Source organism: Leptonychotes weddellii, chromosome 8 (genome assembly GCF_054177405.1).
Source record: "Leptonychotes weddellii isolate Sample4059 chromosome 8, ASM5417740v2, whole genome shotgun sequence".
Taxonomy (NCBI): Eukaryota; Metazoa; Chordata; class Mammalia; order Carnivora; family Phocidae; genus Leptonychotes; species Leptonychotes weddellii.
In genome coordinates, this window is record NC_138376.1 from 219,507 (window position 1) to 241,389 (window position 21,883).

Consider the following 21,883-nt stretch of genomic DNA (forward strand, 5'->3'; position numbering starts at 1 on the left):
CAGTCTGGCCTGCAGGCTCGGGGGGCACCGGATGGACAGGCAAGAGAAGTGGCACACGGAAACTCGTATTGTTATTAATTAGCACCTGCCTTGTTTCTTTGTGTCTGGTAGACCATCAAGTAGTAGTTGTTGAAGAAATCAGTGCTCTGATAGGGGATAACACGGGAGAGGAAGTACGAGAGGAGGGAAGGGGCCTGGGGGACCCATCCGTGCAGGGGGTGGAGGTCGAGGCCGGTGTGACGCCCGCCCCGCTGCCCTCGCCGCTCCGCAGGGCCAGATGGCGCTCCAGCCCGTGGCCTCAGCTGCAGCTCACTCAGCACCAAGGCTTCGCACTCCCCCTGCTCCTTCCCGTCAACGCTCCCCGCCTCTCCGCTCTGCCCCCCAGGACCGAACGGATTCGCAGCAGGGAGGCTGCCGGTCTCAGTCCTGCCAGTCACTCTCCAGCACAGGAGCTGTCAGAGAGGGGACACCTGCCTGGCCACAGCCAGAGGCGGCTTCCAGATGGAGCGAGGAGAGAGGACAGATGTGGGTAGCCAAACGGGGAAGAGGGAGGGTGGATGACAGAAGGAGGGAGGGTGGATGACAGAAGAGGACTCAGTCCCATTTGGGATTCAGAGCATTCCTGGAAATGCAGGTTGGACGTCCTGGTGGTGAGGAGGCCAGTGAGGGGGACGCCCCACCCTGAGGGTCAGTGCTTGGACCAGCCAGGCTGTCCTCCATCCTTGCCAAGATGCAGCATCACTCAGAAGGGGTTTCCTAGAAGGAGGAGAAAATCACCTGAAAAATCTGTCAGTGCCAAGCCATTAGTCCACGGAGAGGAAAGCCCCCCGGGGGTCCCCTTGCCTCTGCTGCACCTGCCTCAGCGGCTGGTGTTGGAGGTGAGGCCCAGGGCAGCTGCCGGAGCATTGGGAAGGGACACCAGCAGAGCACGTTGGAGTGCCCTGCGCCTCCTGAGCCAGGCTCTCTCCAGCTGGAGAGCCGCCCCCTCCTCCCCCACCCCCCGCCCCTGCCCCCCAGGGCTTCTGGTCCCTCCCCTGCCCCCCTCTCCCTGCCTTCCTAGGGAGAAGAGAACTTACTTAGCTCTTCAAGAAATTGCCCTGGAAAGAAGAAAGCAAGCCGTGACTGGTGGAAGATGACTGGTCCCCTCCCCACGCACCCCCCCCTTCCCAGCCCCAGGGCGGCCCCAGCCCCAGGGGGCTCAGCCAGCGGTTCCCCTCCTGGATTCTCCTCCGAGGACCCGGAGTTGGCCTTGGGGGCGGAAGAGGAAGGCCGACTGGGTGCTCTGGATCTCGGCCCCCCCACCGACGGGCCCTGCCTGCCGCCCCCACTGCACCTGCGAGCCTTCCATGCAGCCACTCATAGCAGATGACCAAGGCAAGCAGGGGTCCGAGCACCGGAACCAGCACAAACAGGGTTATCTTCCAGCAGGGCACCCTCAGGAAGTGGGGGTCTGAGCCGTGGCCACAGAGCAGAGAGGATTAGCCGGGGTCCCCCACCCCTCCCGCCCTTCTCCGTGTCCTGCGGTCCAAGAACACCAGGCTCTGCAGAGTTCAGGGAGCTGGTGAACTCAGATGAGAAAGGCCCTGCATCCTTATTTTCACCAACCTTTAACTGAATTTAGCATTTCTTCCATTAAAAATGGAGGCCACAAACCAGTCGTCAGCAGTGCCTGTGACTTTATCACCAAAGAAACCACAGATACTTTCATTCCCACTGGAGTTATTGCTGAAATCTCGAAATGCTTGTCAATAGTTTGACAAAGTTATTGCACCTGCTGCTACATTGTTAGTGTGTTTTTGTTATTTAAAGAAACAGCTGTTACTATATTACGAATGGGTTTATATTTTGATACCTGTATTTCAATTCAATGGTTTTCTCTGCAATCGTACCTGTTACGTTTTCTGTGACTGTTTAAAAACCTTATTCTGGGAAAGGGTCCATTAGGCTTCACCAGAATGCCAAGGAGACTCATGGTACAGAAAGAGGTAAGACCTTTGCTACTTGAATCCTACAAAACAAAGATCGTGTTCCTCCCTTCTTGGGTTGCAGAGACTGTGTGTGCGTGGTCTGCATGCTGATGTGATGTCCTAAACACTCGGATGGAGTGCTCCTCGTTCGGGGAAGGCTACTCAGAGCAGGGACCATCTGTGCTCTGCCTTAAGGCATCTTATACTTTCTGCAACATCCATCCAACAAGGATGTGGGTGCCCCTCTGTTGCAGGCACGGTCCTTAGGCCCTGGGGAATCTGCAGTGAGCAAAAACGACAGGGACTGTCGTCTTGAAGGGCCAACATTGTAAAGGGGCTTGGTGTGTCCTCCAGGAAGCCTTCCCTAATCAATCCTGTAGAGTCACTTGTTCTGTGCTCCTGATGCGTAAGTACTTGGTTCTCCAGCCAATTCATTTCACGTCCCCAACTAGACACCAGGCATGCATGGGGTGTTCTGTGTACCTCCCCTCCGTTAACGTCTGCGCAGAGAAACCTTGCACTTGATACAGCAGGAGTTAGCCCTCGGGGCTGCTGGTGCAGTGCCCGGCACGGAGGAGTGGCACAGGGTGCTTGCCATCATCATCTCACCCGTGACTTCTTCAAGGGAAAGGAAGAGGCAGGAGGCCAGCCCCGAGCAAGGGTTCTATTTCCCTGGTGACCGGGTCCCACTGACACCACGCTGACCAGGGAGGACCAGGTCCTGGCACTTACCAAACGTCCGGTGCAGGTTCTCTGAAAGGGAACACACAGGAAGGGACTCAGTGGGGCACTCGGAGGGTTTCCCTTCCCCTCGGAGCCTCTGTGATTGAATCACTTAAAAAACTTTCTAGTGAGTGACCCCGCGGAGGAAAGGGAACTGCTGAACTCTACCCCGGCTGGTGGCAGAGGAAGGAGTCTCGCTACAATCCATGCGTGGTTGCCGGGGTCTGAAATACTAGTGAGGTCCTGTCTGAAGCAAGCACAGGGTATGGGGACAGAGGCAGAGATGGTCAGAGAAAATGACCACGGCACTGATGCCAAAGGACCAGAGGGAGGGTGACGAAAACTCACCTATCTCTGCTCGAAGTTTTCCTAAAACAGAAAAAGGCAACACTGTTAGTTCCAGCCCCGGCATGAGACGGGGCCCCTCCCACACCCGGCGCCAGGGCCTCTGTGCAGGCGGCTTCTCTGCAGCCCAGGACTGCCCGCAGGGGGTGGATGGGAGAGCCCGGGTTTGGAGCTCTCTCCCTGGCTGCTGTCAGCATGAAACACGAGTCCAGTGGGGGGACAGCAATGGCCCAAAGCAGCCTCAGGTGTCCTCACCTCCCACGCCGGCTCTTCGCCTTGGGCTCTCAGGTTTGCATCGTCGACCCCCCCCGCCCCCCGCTGGGCTGTCACTTGGTAAATCTAAAGCCACTAACGTCCAAATGTGGAAGGAGACAGGCTCCCAAGTAGACGCTGCATCACAATATCCCTTCCCAGACAGGAGGGAGGCAGGTCCCCCCGCAAGACAAGGTCCATCAGCCCTGCGCTGGATTCAAACCCGGGCGGCCAGACACCATCACAGGTCCCTTCTGCTCAGCCGTGGGAACTGACAGCCTTTCTCACGTGGGGGGAGAAGGGCACCGAGTACCCGGGATGAGTTCAAGGGGAGAGAGAGGACCCACCCTTACGCCCTCGCACACCCCAGCCCTCCCTGCAGCTTTATGCTCTCACGACCCGGCGGGGGGAGAAGAATCCCAGGGCCCGTGAGCTTTGGCTCAGGGAGAAGGCGCAGGGTGGACGCTCTGGGCACAGAAGAGGAGCTTCACTGATAGCTGAGGCCGGGTCCTCCGTGTTGAGCGGAAAACAAGGAGGAAACAAGTTTCGAACGCTGACGATGCGGTGGGGACTTTTGCTCAGGGTCGTTATTTAAACCTCCAGTAGGCGTCGACCTGTCCGACTCGGAGGCTCACGTTCCCTTGGCATGAAGCTGCCAGGTGTGGTCCAGAGACCGCGGGGGGCAGGACCGCGCCCTGCCAAGGACAGGTGTGTCGCCCACCTAACTACTGAACCACCCCAGGCCTCGGGCGCCTCCTCTGTAAAATGGGGCTGTTGGAGGTCGGCCCTACCTCACAGGGAAATGCAAGCACCCGTTACAGAAATGAAAGCATTCGGTGAGACGTCAGATTGTCATTCTGCAGTTTTGAACCCAGAAGTCACTCAAAACTAAACATTAGGCAACAAGCTCCAAGAGGCCAGGGTACTTCAGGGAAGGGGCCCAGCAGTCTGTACCTCTCAGTCTGTGCTGCAGGCAGAGGTAGACGAGGCCCACGGTGATCTGCAGGAGCAGCACGGGGAGGACCGCGATGAGAACCAGCACTCCGGGGCTGATCCAGTAGAAGGGGTCTGAAAGGCAGAGTGGTGCTGCAGCTCCAGGCCCCGCACGGAGCCTGGGGCTGCACCGATTGGAAGAGAGGACACAGAGCTTGAAGGAAAAGTGGGCCTGTTTCCGGGAAGGGCTCCTGGTTTTCCAGGTTCCATACGAGGCCTGTCTCACAGAGCTTGGGAACCAGCCAAGAGACTTAGATCTGGTGCTCACGGGGCGTGGGGAAGGGCTCCACGGGGAGGATGACAAGACTGGACGAGGGAGGCCAGTGCGGAGCCCACAGTCACGAGGAGAGTACCACACGGCCCGAGCCTGAACGAGGACGGGATGGGGTTAGGGAGGCAGGATCTGTGGAGTTAGAGGGGAAAACCATGCAGTTATTTTTAGTAATCTTTGAACTGAAATTTAGCATTTCTTTTCATTAGCATGTCTGTGGGCAACGCACCACAATACCATGAACAGAACAGTGACTTTGTCATCAGTAAAACCACAGATATCTTCGTATCGCGTTAGAGTTGTCAGAAAAACCTCAAAATATCACTTACGTTTGTCACTAAGTATCAGGGCCACTCCATATCTTGTTGTCGCAACATTTTGATAGCTGTGTTTCAGTACAAATGTGTTTTATTTAATGCATTTAAAACATCCATCTGGGAAGGGTAAAAAAAAAGGACGGGGGAGGCCTGGCTGGCTCCGTCAGTAGAGCATGCGACTCTTGATCTTGGGGTTGTGAGTTCGAGCCCCACACTGGGCACAGAATTTACTTAAAAAAAGAGAGAGAGCAGAGGGGTCCGTCGACTTCACCAGTCCAGTTAAGAACCCCTCTTGTGGAGGTTCTGAGACAGTGGGATACGTAGGGTTTGATGACTGAGGGGATGTGGAGTGGGACCACTGATGGGGGGTGGCCTTCGGCTCTGGCTCCCACCTAGAACTTGCCATTCTAGAATCTTGTTCGTCAGCGCCCAAGAGCTCTTCCTGACTAACCTCAGTGAGCCCGGCTGGGCTCAGCCCTTGTTCTCTCCTTTCGGGGGTTAGAGAAAGACACGGCCATCAAGGGCAGGGACTAACGGACAGCAAGCAACTGGTCTGGGACGGTTTATTAGGTATAAACAAAAATCCTTCAAGCTGCAGATTAAGGCTCCTGTCTATTATGTTCCCCAGAATAAAATGTAGCCAATTCTACTTTCCAAGTTCTTATCAGAAGTTCCCTGCAGTTGGGATGCCTGGGGGGCTCAGTCGGTGAAGCGTCTGCCTTCCGCTCAGGTCATGATCCCAGGGCCCGAGGACTGAGTCCCGCGTCGGGCTCCCTGCTCAGTAGGGAGCTTGCTTCTCCCTCTGCCTGTGCGCTCTCTCTCTGACAAATAAATAAATAAAATCTTAAAAAAAAAAAAAGTTCCCTGCAGCAATGTGATTTAGCAGGTATAGACTTCCATTCTTTGCACATTTTTATACCTTCACAAAGTACTAGGATCATAAAAAACAGAAAAGAAGGAGCCATTAGGGGCCTTCTGATGGAAAGGAGTATACAGCATCACCTATGAATGCTTGGAAAAATAAATTAAACCTGAATCTGATTGTATACTTCTTTCTCCGTTTACAAGAAATACAAGTATGGGGCACCGTGCTGAACAGAATGGGAATGAAATCAGCAAACGCTAGGCCATGGGAAACTCCACCGGGCAAACACCAAGGTGTGGATCTTGTGTAGATTAGACTCAGACCAAACAACTGTAAAAATATATTCGTGAAACAATCAGGGGAATTTGAACACAGAGTGGATATTGAGGACCTTAAGGCATTTTTGTTAATTCTAGAAAAGATAGGATAACAGTATTGTGGTTATGTTTGGTTTTTTTTAATTTTTAATTTTATTTTATTTTTATTTTTTTTAAAGATTTTATTTATTTATTTGAGACAGAGAGAATGAGAGAGACAGAGAACACATGAGAGGGGGGAGGGGCAGAGGGAGAAGCAGACTCCCCGCCGAGCAGGGAGCCCGATACGGGACTCGATCCCAGGACTCCAGGATCATGACCTAAGCCGAAAGCAGTCGCTTAACGAACTGAGCCACCCAGGCACCCGTTTTCTTTTTTTTTTTTTAAGATTTTATTTATTTATTTGAGAGAGAGAGAATGAGAGACAGAGAGCAGGAGAGGGAGGAGGGTCAGAGGGAGAAGCAGACCCCCCGCCGAGCAGGGAGCCGATGCGGGACTCGATCCCGGGACTCCAGGATCATGACCTGAGCCGAAGGCAGTCGCTTAACCAACTGAGCCACCCAGACGCCCGAGAATCTTAAAACCTTAAGCAAACTCCACGCTGAGTGCAGAGCCCGACTCAGAACTCAACCTCGCAGCCCACGAGATCATGACCTGAGCCGAGGGCAGTCGCTTAACCAACTGAGCCACCCAGGCGCCCTGTTTTTTTTTTTTTTAAAGAGTTCTTACATGAGAGCAATACATTCTTTTTTGTTTTCCAAGTAAACTCGACCCCCAATGTGGGGCTGGAAGTCATGACCTTGAGATCAAGAGTCCCTGACCTTGAGATCAACAGTCTCGTCCTCCACGGACTGAGCCAGCCAGGTGCCCCTGAGTGACACATTCTTGCGCATTTAGCAAGGGAATGATAATAGGGCCTAGGATTTGCCCCGGTAATTCAGTGGGGGAGGGTGGAGATGAGCGGGTCAGGTGACGGGTCAGGTGAAGCAGGCTGTCTGTCTGTCCTTTGTCCGTCTGCCTGGGTGATTGCTGCAGAAAGGTGGTGGGTCCCTGGAGGCTCATTGTAATAGTCTCTCTGCTTCTGTGATGCTTTTAAGTTTCATAATGAAGTGTTTAAAGAAAGGATTAGAGACACCGGGTAGTAAAATCACAAAAATGCAAGAAAAAAATAAAGTTGGAAAGAAAGATAAAAGACTCTTCAGAGAAGAAGGGGAGGTATTTATCTGCTATAACACAGTCACTGCATTTCAGTCCTCGATTCGGCTCAGATTCCTGCTCCCCCGTGAGGCGGGTGGTCCCTGTTTACTTGTAAAACACTCTTTTTTTAGACTCTCAGGCATGCAGACTCTGAGATGGGAGGAAGGGGGTAGGAATGTTGAAAATCTACCCAAAGAAAAACGCCGTCCCCTGAGGCAATTTCATCCTTCCTTTCTTCCTTTCTCTTTCTCTTTCTTTTCTTTCTTTCTTCTTTCTTTCTTTTTCTTTCTTTCTTTTTCTTCTTTCTTTCTTTCTTTTTCTTCTTTCTTCCTTCCTTCCTTCCTTCCTTTCTTCCTTTCTCTTTCTCTTTCTTTTCTTTCTTTCCTTCTTTCTTTCTCTTTCTTTCTTTCTTTTTCTTCTTTCTTTCTTTCTTTCCTTTCTTTCTTTTTTCTTTCTTTCTTTCTTTTTCTTCTTTCTTTCTTCCTTCCTTCCTTTCTTCCTTTCTCTTTCTCTTTCTTTTTCTTTCCTTCTTTCTTTTTCTTTTTTCTTTCTTTCTTTCTTTTTCTTCTTTCTTTCTCTCTTTCTTTCTTTTTTCTTTCTTTTTCTTCTTTCTTTCTTCCTTCCTTCCTTTCTTCCTTTCTCTTTCTCTTTCTTTTCTTTCCTTCTTTCTTTTTCTTTTTTCTTTCTTTCTTTCTTTCTCTCTCTCTTTCTTTCTTTTTCTTTCTTTCTTTCTCTCTCTCTTTCTTTCTTTCTTTTTCTTTCTTTCTTTCTCTCTTTCTTTCTTTTTTCTTTCTTTTTCTTCTTTCTTTCCTTTCTTTCTTCTTTCTCTTCCTTCCTCCCTCCCTCCCTCTCTCTCTCTCTTTCTTTCTCTCTTCCCTCCTTCCTCCCTCCCTTTCTTCTTGTCTTTGGGGGTGGGGGCTGTGCTGGGGGGAGGCTGACACAGCACAGGAAGGCGGAAAAGCTGCACATGGGTGGTCCTCAGGATCACACGTCCCTGCAGGTACAACCCCCCAGTAGGACCAGCTGCGTGCACATAGTCTGCGGCACACAAAGCCATTTTCACATCCCGGACACCCTCCTCCAGAAACAGGGCTTTGTTATTGCGCACACAATGCCATCTTCTGGCCGCGACACACAGAAGCGATGGATTGTCTGATGAGCAGGTGCGGAGGAGGGAACGGACCTTGAGACACTGTTCTTCAGTCGATTGCAGGGAACTGTAAGTCTCCCTCTCCCACCCTGTGCACATCTTAACCAGCCTGTGAGAGGACCAAAAACCAAATGCCAAAATCCCCATCATACAAAAGGCACCAAAAGAGGGAATTCGGAAGGTGGCGTCTTTCTTTCACACATTTGCTCCATTTGTGTATTTACTTGGACCACGTTTGCCAGGAATGCATTTTTCAGTGATGTTCCTTGTCTAATAAAACACCACAAATACATCCACTGAGGTATCCACTGTAGTGGGATTTGGTCATTTTGATCATTTTGGTCATTCCTTAGGAATCGTGCCTTTGTTTATGACAAACCAGGGGACATTCCAAAGCCAAACATGGAAGGAAGAAAGTCCACACTGACACTGGAATTAACCTTCAGGTTATTCACATCCCCTTCTAGTGGCAAAAAACAATCAGAAATGGATTATTTTGGGTTGTGCTGCTTCTATTTCTCAGCTTTTTTACTTTGGTTTTTATTTTATTTAAAAATTTTTTTTGTTTATGCTTTCTCTATGTGTGCTCACAAATGTACTTATTTTCAGCTCTTTTCTATTAACTCATACACATGGCCCTATAATTCTGGTGTCTCCTCTGGCTGGATCACACTCCATCCTCCCTCCTGTCCCTCCTCCCCCAGAGTGAACCACAGTCACTTAACTGTCTTATGGGATCCTTTCATATTTTACTGCAGTGTCTCTGCATGTACACCTGCATCCAGGAACATGAAGTCCCATGCTTGTTCCCTACATCCAACAGCCCCTCACACAGTGCCCCCCAGCCGTGGGGCACAGCCCTAAGACAACCTATCAGGGTTTGGGTAACAGTGCAGATTCCATCATTTCCCTGCTCCTGGCATTGGCTTTGATCCAGCTTCCTCCCCACCCGGACAGCCAGACACGGGAGTGGGATGTTTGGGCTGTACGGGTCGCATCTCGAGGAGGGAGTGATGAAAGTCTCAGAGGGAGGTCTTCCCCCGCAGACACTCACCTTCCACTCTCAGTTCCATTGCCGCCTCCTCCTGGTAGGAATGATCCCGGAAGAAGCAGGTGAAACCTCCTTCATCTGCGAACCTCACATTCCGGATCCTGAGGGTCACCTTCCCCTCGCCCATGGTTTCTTTCAGCAGCTCGGTCCGCCCCCGATATTCGGGTGCCTGCTCTGCATCTTGGTCCTTGCCATTTCGGTACAGATGGACCACCCTGGAGAAGGGCGGCCGGTACCAGCCCACCTCCATGCCTGTGGCGTTCTTCCCGGGATAGATATGACACGGCAGCTCTGCTTCATCCCCCACCAGCGCCCGGATGGGGTGGCCTGGCCCTATTACTCTGAACTGTCCTGTCCGAGACACCAGAGAAAAGAAACCGAGAGTCACAGGGCCTTGACACACAAGCATGTCCCGGGAAGGGCTGCTTCCTAACAGTGAAGGAAGAAGACACTGATGTTTACATGGCGTTCTGGAACGGGAGGAGAGAGACCCCCAGTTGTAGAGGGGCCGCGAGTGCCCTGGGAGGAATGTTCTAGCATGTGGTCACTCAGCAGGGCTGCTCACGCTTCCGCCTTCTGTATCCATCTCTGACTCTGCAGCCCAGCCTCTAGGTCCCATCGTGGGATGTGGTCTGGCATCCTGCAGTTTAATTCTTGGGATGGGGGCCCCCTGTCTGAACCTAACCAAGCTGCTCCCTACTTTCCCCTGGTGGGTTTGCTTTTGTCCTTGTTCACACCCTGTTCTGAGGAGGGGAGCCCTTTGAGCACACCCATGTTTTGGACAGATAACATGCAAGACAAGCTGAGGATGAATTGAAGGAGGTGAACCCAGGGAAACTGGCCTTTCTGTCGTCAGGGTCTCCCCAGGGCAGAAATAAAGATAAATCTTACCTGCAGAGCTGCAAGACAGCTGGAGGAGGAGGAGGAGGGAGGGAAGGCAGCTGGGCAAAGAGGACCTCAATAAACTAGCCATCTCCACTGGGACTGGGGACAGAGCGGCCCTGCAGCAGGGTCAGGCCGAGCGGAGGCCCTCGGGGTGCATGTCCCCTACCTCTGACAAAGCCTGAGGGGAGGATCTGGGAGGGCAGCCTCCTGCGAGCTGCGCTGCAGCTGTGCTCCCAGGAAGGGCCGGGTCATCCCTGCCAGGCACTTACACAAAAGGGCTACTGACCCAGGGGATGACCAGGGTTTGCCGTCCCCACCCCCTCAAAGCTGCGGAGCGGAGGCTGCCTGGTACTGCCCCCCACAGCCGCTCCGGGCAGCCCAGCATTCCTGGGGCTTCTGGGGGCGAGCACTGCCTGGGCCCCGGGAAAGGCTGTCGTGTGGTCTGTGAGGTTCCTTCGACCCCTCTCTTCCTGCTGTCCACCAAGGGGGAGGAATTACTGTGGGTTTTAGAAAAGGGAAGGCAGGCATTCTCCCTGACCTCTAACTTCCCTCTCCGATGCACGGCCAAACTCCCTTCCTTATGTTCAGACGTGTGCTGGATCGCTTGGGCGTCGTCAGCTTCCCGTTCCCAGAGAATACGTTTGGGAAAGGCGGGAGCTAAGCACTGCTTGTGCTCAGAGAGGCCAACACGGAGGAGGGGGGTTCATGGAGGTCGGTGGCCGGTGGGCAGCATGGCCGTCAGGGAGCTTCCCCCAGCCTTGGCGTCAGGATCTGACTTCCTCACTGTCACAGGGAGAAGTGAGACCTGGAATGGAAATAGGACCTCTTCCCTGCCCTCAGACTCAGCGGATCCCTGAGGAGTAAGACCAGTAGCATCACTGATGGGGAGAACAAAGGCAAAGGGAAAAAAAATTAAACTTTCTTTCTGCCTACAGCCCACTGACAAGTCCTTGAAACAGGCAGAGTGACCTTCCTCTGGGAGCTCAGCTGCCTCAATGTTAATACCCTGATGAGGGCAAAAGGCCAACCATAGCTTAACATCATCCCGACCCCCAGGATTCTGTAGGTCTACTCTAACATATAAAAATTCCTTTGGAAACTTCCTTTATCTCTAACCCCCGCAAGATACGTGTTGGCAATCATCCCCCAAGCACATGACCCCCTGATATATATCTGAAGGGTCTCATGACAGGTTTTATTAGACGGTAATAAATGACTTTTTCCCAACAACAGCTAGCCCCCTCAAGGTCCTGGAAACCTTGCTCCCAAATTCCTTAGAGACTTACACTCCCCCCTAACCCCCTCCCAACTTGAAAGTATACAATGGGCCCCTTCTCATGATCCCAGCGTGGCTCTTTCTGCCCACGGGTCCTGTCCCTGTGCTTTAATAAAACCACCTTTTTGCATCAAAGACATCTCAAGAATTCTTTCTTGGCTGTTTGCTCTTGAACCCCAACATTTTCACATCGATCACCAAATTTGAAAAACATATCTGCCAATCTTCAAGCAAGGCTGTCTCACAAATAAAAAAAAAGGGTCAGGAAGGAGAGTTTAAAGCCATGTTGTCCAACACAGTAGTCACTAAGCCACAGTGGTCATTCAAGTTAAAATTAAGTAAGATTTAAAATTCAGTTCCTTGATTCACCAGCCATGTTTCAAGTGCTCGGCAGCACATGCAGCTAGTGGGTAACACACAGGACGGCACGGATGTAGACCATTTTCATCATCACAGAAAGTTATATTGGGCAGCACTGTTGAAGGGCTAGGACCTCGACTGCGGTGTACAATTTCTGCTTTTGTCCGAGATGAGCCCAAGGAGCTGGGAGAACAGACTGGTCAGCTGAGCCTGGAGTGTCTTGTTCCTCCTTCCTGCAAGGCAGCTGGAGTTGGGCACATGCAGGCTGGCCTGGAGCTGTGAGGGTGAACATCAAGGTCGGCAGGGGTCAATCAGGTGGGAGGGGCAGGCTCTGTGCTTGCCTGACTGTCTCCCCAGGGGGGAGTCTTTCCTTCCAGAACCTGAAATATCCTGCGATGTTCTTCCTCCATGATGCACATGCAGGGGGGAGAGTTATGCACAAGATACTTCCCTGGGCGGGGCTTGAAATTGTCCAGCACCGTGTGGTTGTCAAAGCTGGATGGGAGATCAGGTGGAGTGCAGCGCTGGGAGAGCAGATGGTCAACAGCTCGCCAATCAGGGGCACCTGGGAGGCTCAGTCGGTTAAGTGGATGCCTTCGGCTCAGGTCATGATCCCAGGGTCCTGGGATCGAGTCCAGCATCGGGCTCCCTGCTCAGCAGAGAGTCTGCTTCTCCCTCTCCCTCTGCTGCTCCCCCTGCTTGTGTGCTCTCTCTCTCTGCTGAATAAATAAATAAAATCTTAAAAAAAGTTAGCCAATCAAAGCCATTTTGGAGAAAGCGCAGCGTCTCTGAGAACTAACGAACAAACACCAAAGAAACACCTTACTAAATGCTTCCCTATGGTGCTGTCCTAAGCGATTTGCTTGTATTAATTCATTTAATCCTTATAATAATAAGACAAATGTTAAACTATTACCATTCTTATTTTACAGATGAGGAAACTGAAGCACAAGAGTTAAGTAACGTGCTCCAGGTCACACCACCACAGAGTGGCAGGGTGGAATCTGAGCCAGGTTTTCTCTCCCCAAACTGGCGCTTGATCAGTGTAGTCCCCTCCTCAGACTCACCTTCAGGTCCTCTTCTGCCTCAGGTCTCTGGAAAGCAGGTGGACCCTGGAGCTGGGGGAGCTGTCCCAAGGACGACGGGATCTCTGTGCAAAGGTGATGTGAACAAGAGGAGGGGGCCGCCAGGAAAAAGAATTCGGTAGTGTCACCATTTACAGAACTCTGGGTATAGGAGTGCCAGGTTTTTGCTGGGCATGGAGATGAGGTACAGGAGTAGATGTGGTGAAGCTGCCCTGCGTTGGTCAGAGCTGGGCATTTCCCTTAGTGCTTAAGTGTTACTTTAACTGATTTTGTGTAGCATATGTTCTGTGATTTCACCGGCATCCTTGGGTTGTTCTTGTGTGTATTTCTCTCCTCAGTGAGTTCCACTTTATCTGCTCTTCTCACCATGTTTGATCGCAGCCCGGGGACACGGTCAAGCTGGCAGAATGGCATACCGTACACAACGACGGTGGAAGCACTCCGGAAGAGGTAGCTTACTCAGGTAGTAATGCAGTGAGAGTGCTGTGTAGCTCTCCCAGACACGGTGTTCAATACGTGTCTTACACAAAGGACGACAGACCCACTGTTCTGCTTCTTGTGTTCGCTTAACAAGGCGTCATTCCACAGGAACACATAATTTAGCTCTCTTGCGCTTCCAAAAATTAATTCTTTTTTTTAAAAAAAGATTTTATTTATTTATTTGATGGAGAGAAAGATAGCCAGGGAGGGAACACAAGCTGGGGGAGTGGGAGAGGGAGAAGCAGGCTCCCCGCTGAGCAGGGAGCCCGATGCGGGGCTCCATCCCAGGACCCCGGGACCATGACTTGAGCCGAAGGCAGATGCTTAACGACTGAGCCACCCAGCCCCCCCAACTTAATTCTTGTTTATTTCATCATTCATATGCTTTTGTTTCAAAATCTAAAAGGTATAAAATAATGTTCCTTGAAAACCTCCCTCCCAGCCACCCGGAGCCAACATATTTCTCTGAATCCTTCCACATATGTGCCACTGAAGGAGACTCCAGGAGAAATCACTCCCCTCATCTTGCATTTTTAAAAATATAAATGGTAATTTTTTTTAAAAGTAAACCCTACACTCAACATGGGGCTCAAATTCACAACTCCAAGATCAAGAGTAGCATGCCCTACCCACTGAGCCACCAGGTGCCCCATAAGTGGTAATAATTTATCTTAGAGACCTTTCCATATTAGTACCTAAAGAACATACCCATTATTTTATACAGCTACACAGTATTTTATTGCATGAATGTATCAAACTTACTTAACTAGTTTCCAAGAACATTTAGGTTGTTTCAATTTTTTAAGTGTCTATTTTACTGGCTTAAATAAAAATGTATTTAATTAATTTAAATTAATCAATATTTCATAGAAAATCTTATGTGTTAAGCTTTGTATTAGGTGTGGATAATAAAAGTTTCAGGAACACAGATAGGTTTTTGCCTTCATGTAAATTATATTCCTATTACATTACAGCTAGATACTTTTTTAAAAAAAGATTTTATTTATTTGAGAGAGAGAGAGAAAAAGCAGAAGCGGGGTGGGGGGCAGGAGTGGAGGGAGAGAGAGAGAAGCAGAACCCTCACTGAGCAGGGAGCCCGCCCCACTTGCCCCTGCAGGGCTCGATACCAGGACCCTGAAATCATGACCTGAGCCAAAGAGCTATATTCTAGTTATATGTCACCAAAGGGCACAAGTCACAGAGTATCAGGCCACCATTTTTATATAATGAAATGCTCTTACATATGATTTGCTAATGAATATTGGTCTGCTAGGGCCAGCTACATAAAGTGAGGGGCCCTGTACCAAGTGAAACTATGAGTCCCCTTGTCCAAATAGCAAGAAAGAAGCCTTTCCCTTCTTGTGTGTTCACTCTTGATCTGTCTTGGTGTCACGTTTTTGCTTTTGCTTTTTAATGTCACATTCCTTCAGGGACACAGATACTTGAGGTCCTGAGCCAGGCTTGTCTAGACAGGTGTGCATGCCTGACCCTTCCTTTCCCCTTTGCCCTGGTCCCTCCTGGGAAAACACTGTACAGAGGGTGGCGGTGTCTCCTTGGGGGGGTGTGGGAGGCAGCTGAAAACCAGTCCTGCAGATGCTGGGAGGCATGAACAGCAAGACCAAGCTTGAGCATGGGCTCCAAGCTCCTGGTGCAATCTCTTTGGACTTCACTTACAAAACACACATTGAAAGAAGAGACGGCGGGTGCCTGGGTGGCTCAGTTGGTTAAGCGACTGCCTTCGGCTCAGGTCATGATCCTGGAGTCCCGGGATCGAGTCCAGCATCGGGCTCCCTGCTCGGCGGGGGGTCTGCTTCTCCCTCTGACCCTCTGACCCTCTTCCCTCTGGTGCTCTCTGTCTCTCATTCTCTCTCTCTCAAATAAATAAATAAAATCTTAAAAAAAAAAGAAAAGAAAGAAGAGATGGCTAAGAATTTCAAGGTGATGACACAGAGCCTGAGAAGTCAGTGCATGGCCCCTCCTCCTCCAAAGCGTGGGGCAGTGTGAGTGTCCTGGCTGCTTGCCCACGAGGTTCACTGCCTTCCACATGAGTGGAGTTGCTAGGTCAAGAAGCATGTGCATTTGTCATTTTAATAAGCACTGATGAATTGCCCTGCACCAAGGTGTATCCTTTGTTCCAGTGTAGGAGGGCGATTCCGAGAATTACGGGTGTGACTCCCTGTGAGCTGTGATCCCACACAGTGAGCACTCTGTGCTGTGTTAATGCTCACCCACACAGATTTTTTTCTTCTGGGACTGCCTCTAGTGGTGTAAATAGCAAGAGGAATGTGACATTTCCTTTTCCACTTCTGTGGCTCTATTTCCATGCATTTGTGTTTAAGTTGGTCTGGAGAGTCCTGGAGGCTCAGTGACTGATGGACTGTAAAGGGTCTGACTTATATCCATTTAGCCAGGTGTTTCCAGGTGGGCGGGAGGACCGAGAACACAGTCTGGATCAACCTGGCGCAGGTGACGAGCGAGCGAGCGCCGGTAGCTGTGAGCGTGCGTGTTGCCACAGGCCTTTGTATACACTGGTGTGTTTACGCAAGTGACCCACAGGGCAGAAGAATACGAACAACAATGTTCTGCCAAAGGTTTACATTTTATCTATCAACATTTCCCCCACTTTTGTGTCTTCCCTGTTATTATTCTGAAATCCAACCGTATTTTCCTCTTTTATAAAGAAAAGCATCCAGCTTGTTATAAATCAGGTGAGTCAGGCACTTGGGCGAGATGGGTTGTTCCGCGGAAGAGGCATGGAGCGGTTTTGTATGGGCCCGGCGGCGTAGAAGGGTCAGGTGCAGGCCCTGGGAGGCCGATTTCAGTTCAGCACACAGAGGACGCTTCTGCTGGAGCCGTCCAAGCGGACCCCCCGGACCGGGCGCGCTTCCCGTTCTTCCCACTGCTGGAGCGTCACGCCGACGCCGAGGAGGTTAGGCCAGGTAACCCTATGGCCTTTTCCTAGCTGTACGATCCTGCAAGAATATAATTCCTTCCCCCATCTTTCTCCCCCGGGCTAGTTCGCCTCCTTTCCGTCCCTCTGGCGCTTTGCTGTTCGCCCACACGGTGGCAGGATCCGCAGGCGGAGGCCCGAGCGCGCCCCGGTTTGCCCGGCGACGGTGACGTCACGACCCCGCCGCCGAGAATTGGTTGCCGAGCCGCTGGGGGCGGGGAAGAGGCGGCAGGATCCGCGGGCGGAGGCCCGAGCGCGCCCCCGGGCTGCCCGGCGACGGTGACGTCACGACCCCGCCGCCGAGAATTGGTTGCCGCGCCTCTGGGGGCGGGGAAGAGGCGGAGGGATCGGCAGGTGAGAGCCGCGCGGAGTCCGATCCAGGTCGCCGCGCGTCTCCCGGCCGCGGTCCGACTTGGACGCCGCGCACTCACCGGGCAGCACTCACCTGCCCAGGGCCCGCTGGTCTCCACGGGACTGCCTGACGCTGGGAAAAGGCGCTGCTGAACGTTTTGGAACTGGGCAGCTGCCATTCTGGCTGTCCTGTCGCTGCCTGGCAATTAGTCTTTTCCCGCAGAGAAAACCGTGTAGGGGACAGTCGCATTCTTGGAGCTCTGGCACAAGGATGTCCCGTTCTAGCACCTGGAGGACCCTGCGTCTCCACGTGGAGGATGTATAGAAGCTTGCACCTGAGCGTCAGATGCACATTCCAGCCTCAGTTTCTCTACTGTGACAGGGGGACTACCCCCCCACGCCCACGCCCACGCCCACGCCCACGCCGTAGGCTTGACGGGAGGAATAACTGAGACAGGGACACGAGGTGCTAGGCCTGTGTCTGGCCGCTTTAGGACCATAATAGCAGCCGCTGTGCACAGAAAGTGAGGTCGGGAGGGCAGGACTTTCTCCTGTTTTCCCAGCTCCCTCCTCGGGGGATACATAACAGAAGAAGTGTGCTGGAGGAATGAATGACAAAGTGGACCCCAGCCTCTGTGCTCTCCACCCTATCAGGCTGTGGGGACACTTCCTGCGCTCTAGCCCCAGGGGTCAATATTTGCACTTTTACTTGATCTAGATCACACCAACTTGTTGACTCAGATATTAGTGGTTTTGTTTTGTTTTTTTGTTTTGTTTTAAAGATTTTATTTATTTGACAGACAGAGACAACACAAGCAGGGAGAGGGAGAGGGAGAAGCAGGCTTCCCGCGGAGCAGAGAGCCCGATGCGGGGCCGGATCCCAGGACCCTGGGATCATGATCTGAGCCGAAGGCAGACGCTTAATGACTGAGCCTCCCAGGCGCCCGGACATTAGGGGCTTTGAATTCTGGGTTAAGGGCTTTGTGTGCTGAAGAGGAGCTTCAGGGGTCGGCTGGCCTGGAGGGAACGGCTCTGCTGCTTTCAGGGCCAGGCACAAAGATAGATCACAGGGGCCAGTGTTTCCTCCCTCCCCTCCCTGCTCTCTTTTCTCCCGGTTACTCGCTGGACTCACAGGGCCGGGAAAGGTGTCTTTCCTGTGCGCCATCTTCCGCCTGCTCCCAGAAGGGGCACGCTGCTTTTCCCCAGCAGCAATGGTGGGTCTCTGCGTATATGCCAGGACGTATATGCGCTGGTGCACCCACAGCGAACACGTCTGGGGACCGCTCAGGGATCCTCCGAGTGCAAATTAGGAAGCTGACGTCCACGTTTTGAAACCTGAGCCAAATCAGGGGCGCCTCAGTGGCTGGGTCGGCTAAGCCTCGACTCTTGATTTCTTCTCAGGTCCTGGTCTCAGGGTCCTGAAATCGAGTCCCGTGTTGAGCTCTGCCCTGAGTGGGGAATCGTCTCGGGATTCGCTCTCTCTCTTTCCCTGTGCCCCTTGCCTCCCCCCTTTCTCTCAAATAAATAAATGAATACATCTTTAAAAAAATAAAAATAAAAACTTGAGCCAAATCAAATTGAACTAAATTGAGTCTTTTTTGGGCGTCTACGGCCATACCACCCTGAACGCACCCGATCTCGTCTGAACCTTGTTTTTTGAACATAGTAATAACTTTATTTTCAAAGAAACCTAGAATGTTTATTTTATAAATCTGAAAAATGTTTTTCCTTTTGTATTTATTCTTTTTAGTTTTTCCCCATTTTAAAATTTAAACTCAATTAACATATAATGTATTATTGGTTTGAATGAAACTTTTGATGGCCATTTTGACCAACTGGGGGTTTGGTCCCCATTTGCCCTTGGTTCTCAGAGGCACGGGGAATGGTTGCTATTACTAAGTCACTCCATAAAGGAGGCAAACGTAGTTATGGTTTTACCCCAGAAAAAATATTATGTGTGTGTGTGTGTGTTGGGGGGTAACTATGTTAATATGTTTGTAAGATTTTTAATATGCTTCTTGAAACTGTTGATTCAGTTACTGACTTGCTGACACCCCAGAAGTCTAACCAGCTCAGCCTGTTAATGCCATTCCCTCAACCAGGATGAGGGCTTCGTAAGAAGCCAGTAAGTGATGAAGGGGACTGGCGAGTGTGGAGTTGAATGTGGACATGTGTGTGTCTGGGGGTGGGTGGGGGAGATGTGGACGCAGGGGCTTTGTGTTGCTATGGTTATACTTCTGAGGTGAGTCCAACGAGCCCAACAGGGCTTTCTGCCCAGTTAGGGTTAATCAGGGTTACACACTATTATTGCATTCAAACCAGGGAGAGGACACTGCTCCAAAGCTTACCAGAAACGGGAGATTTCATTTTTATTTCCTATACTGTTTGATATATTTTCACAGTGAGCATATGGTCTTTATAATATATATATTTTTTAAGTTACAAAACAAACAAACCTGAAGCAGCTCCGTAGTAGGGAAAATGCTCAATTTCGGAAGACCGAAGGCTCTCCTGGTCATTGGCGCCATCTAATGGTCACACTGACTTATTGCTCTGATGGCGGACCCATAGCGGGTGCAGGGTCCATCCACTTGCCTGAAGTTCAGCTGGGAGGAGCCGGAGGTGAGAGCGCGCAGGGGTCGTTCCTCAAGGTTGCGCAGTTTATATTCACTGGCCAATTAATCCATCGATGAACTCCTGTTCAAGGACCTGCTGGTGTGTAACATACTGAATCGAATGCCAGTCAGTGGAGGAAATACTCTTTTCCCTTCATGAGGAGTTTTTAACGTCCTCAAAACGTTTTCCATGATTGTATGTGTCCCTTTCAATAATATGTGATCAATAAGTGGATCAAATAGCTATATTGAGATGAGGCAACTGAGGCCAGAGGAGTTATGAGGAGCCCAATGTGGGCCAGACCTGGAAGCCTGGGCCCCAGATACAGACCGGGGTCCTTTGCCAGGCACGTCTGCTGCCCACGAACAGAGGCTTGGTTTATATCAGGTGCTTCAACGGGGCCCATGACCTAGTGGTTCCCTAACCTTTCTCTACCATTTCTATAGCTTTTGTTATGGTTTCTATACCTTTTTTATTATTTGCCCCAACTTGAACTCTGTTTGGAGAGGTGATTTTTAGCAACAAAGCTAACTTTATGCACAATTCATTTCTGTTATTAATCAAACATATTTTAAAGGTTTGATTTATTTATTTGAGAGAGAGCACGCGAGTACAAGCCGGGGGGAGTGGCAGAGGGAGAAGGAGAAGCAGACTCCACATCTGGGAAATGACGTATGTATAAAGTTATTCAATGCAGTATTATTTGTAATTGCAGAAGATTATAAACATCCTAGGGTCTATTAAAAGTGGACTGATTTGGGCACCTGGGTGTCTCAGTCAGTTGAGCGTCGGCCTTGAGCTGGGGTCATGATCCCGAGGTCCTGGGATTGAGCCCTGTGTCGGGCTCCCTGCTCAGCAGGGAGCCTGCTTCTCTCTCTCCCCCCACTGTGCTCGCTCTCTCTCTCAAATAAATAAATAAAATCTTTTTTAAAAAGTGGACTGATTAAATAAACTATGAGACAGCCATGCAGTGGAGGAATATTTAGCTATCATAAGGCAAGAGGGAGCTCTCTGTTTATCATTGTGGAATTCTTGCCTCAACTACAGTACTCTACTGTACTTACAGTCTCGAAGGGGAAACACATTTGTTTAAACAGCTGGAATCTCGGGGCGCCTGGGTGCCTCAGTTGGTTGGGCGACTGTTTTCGGCTCAGGTCATGATCCTGGAGTCCCTGGATCGAGTCCCGCATCGGGCTCCCTGCTCGGCGGGGAATCTGCTTCGCCCTCTGACCCTATCCCCTCTCATGTGTTCTCTCTCTCTCATTCTCTCTCTCTCAAATAAATAAATAAAATCTTAAAAAAAAAATAAACAGCTGGAATCTCTCTCTTGAAGGATGCATAAGACACAATCCTGTCCATCAGGAGGCCTGGCAAGGACATCTCTTTGTTTTTTTAAAGTTTATTTATTTAAGTCATCTGTACCCCCTACGTGAGGTTTGAATTCATGACCCTGAGATCAAGAGTCGCTGGCTTCTCTGACTGAGCCAGCCAGGGGGCCCCCAGGATATCTGTTCTGGATCCACTGTGAGGTGTCTGAGCTGAGATGTGCCCACAGTGAATTTAGGGGCATAAAGAGCGCTACCTGTTTTTGAGGGCCTCTGTGGGCTAGGGACTTTCACATGGGTGATTTGTCAGTCAATCCCTACACCACCACCAGAGGGATACACTATTATCCCCATTTTAAGAATGAGGGAGGTGAGGGGCACAGAGAGGTCAAGCAATGTTTTGCAAGTCTTGGGGAGGTGGATTCTGGGGTGCTTCCTGGTCAGTTTGGGCCTGGGTGCAGGAGCTGTGCCCAGACAGGAGAGATCTGAGAGTCTGGGCGTAGCACTCGGAGAGGAGGCTCACCACCTTCCTGAGCTTGCTGCTTCCCCCAGCCGGGGCATGTGGGAAAGTGTGCACTCTGGGCTGGGGAATCGGGAAAGCTCCATGCTTCTGTTTGTAAATCGACCACACACCATAGACTGTGGCTGCTGCTTTGTAACCTGACACATAGACCCTTACTTTCTTGGAGGACTGGATCATCGTTCCTCTTTCATCTACTTGTCTCCCATAATAAAATTTTAAGCACTAACATTTGTCAGTGTTTCAGGCTTACAGAGCACTCTAGCTTGTTTGAGCCTCATAACGACGTCCTGAAGCAAGTGAGCAGACAGGGGGTGGTCCCGCATTGACAGGAAAAGAAGCCAGGGGTCAGGGAACTGAAGTTGCTCACTCACACCAGCTGCTGTTTCCTGGCCCACACAGCAGACTGGACTCCAGGTTTTTGGGTTTTGGATTTTACCTTTTTTACCTATGCTTTGCCTCCCTTTATCTCAAAGAATTTCATGAATTATATTGCCTGTGAAACTGTCTTACAACTGAGAAAAGCAGATGTGACTATATCCCACTGTTCATGTCTTCTCTCCCTCTCTCTCAAAACTCAGAGGAGG

At 50.8% G+C, this 21,883-nt stretch overlaps 1 protein-coding gene across 2 annotated transcripts; it reads right to left on the minus strand.

Moving 5' to 3' along the window:
* Nucleotides 1–54: 54 nt before the first annotated feature.
* On the minus strand, nucleotides 55–10,626 carry MOG (myelin oligodendrocyte glycoprotein). Of its 2 annotated transcripts, XM_081827385.1 has the most exons (8): nucleotides 10,340–10,625; nucleotides 9,452–9,799; nucleotides 4,242–4,355; nucleotides 3,039–3,059; nucleotides 2,700–2,720; nucleotides 1,334–1,450; nucleotides 1,077–1,097; nucleotides 55–756 (listed from the first exon to the last, which is right to left on the minus strand). In XM_081827385.1, the coding sequence occupies exons 1-8, from the start codon at nucleotides 10,419–10,421 to the stop codon at nucleotides 743–745; spliced, it is 738 nt and encodes a 245-aa protein (XP_081683511.1). In that variant the 5' UTR covers nucleotides 10,422–10,625; the 3' UTR covers nucleotides 55–742. The 2 variants fall into 2 exon arrangements, with proteins under 2 accessions (XP_081683511.1, XP_081683512.1); XM_081827386.1 differs by lacking the exon at nucleotides 1,334–1,450 and having other exon boundaries at nucleotides 10,340–10,626.
* Between the last annotated feature and the right edge of the window lie 11,257 nt (nucleotides 10,627–21,883).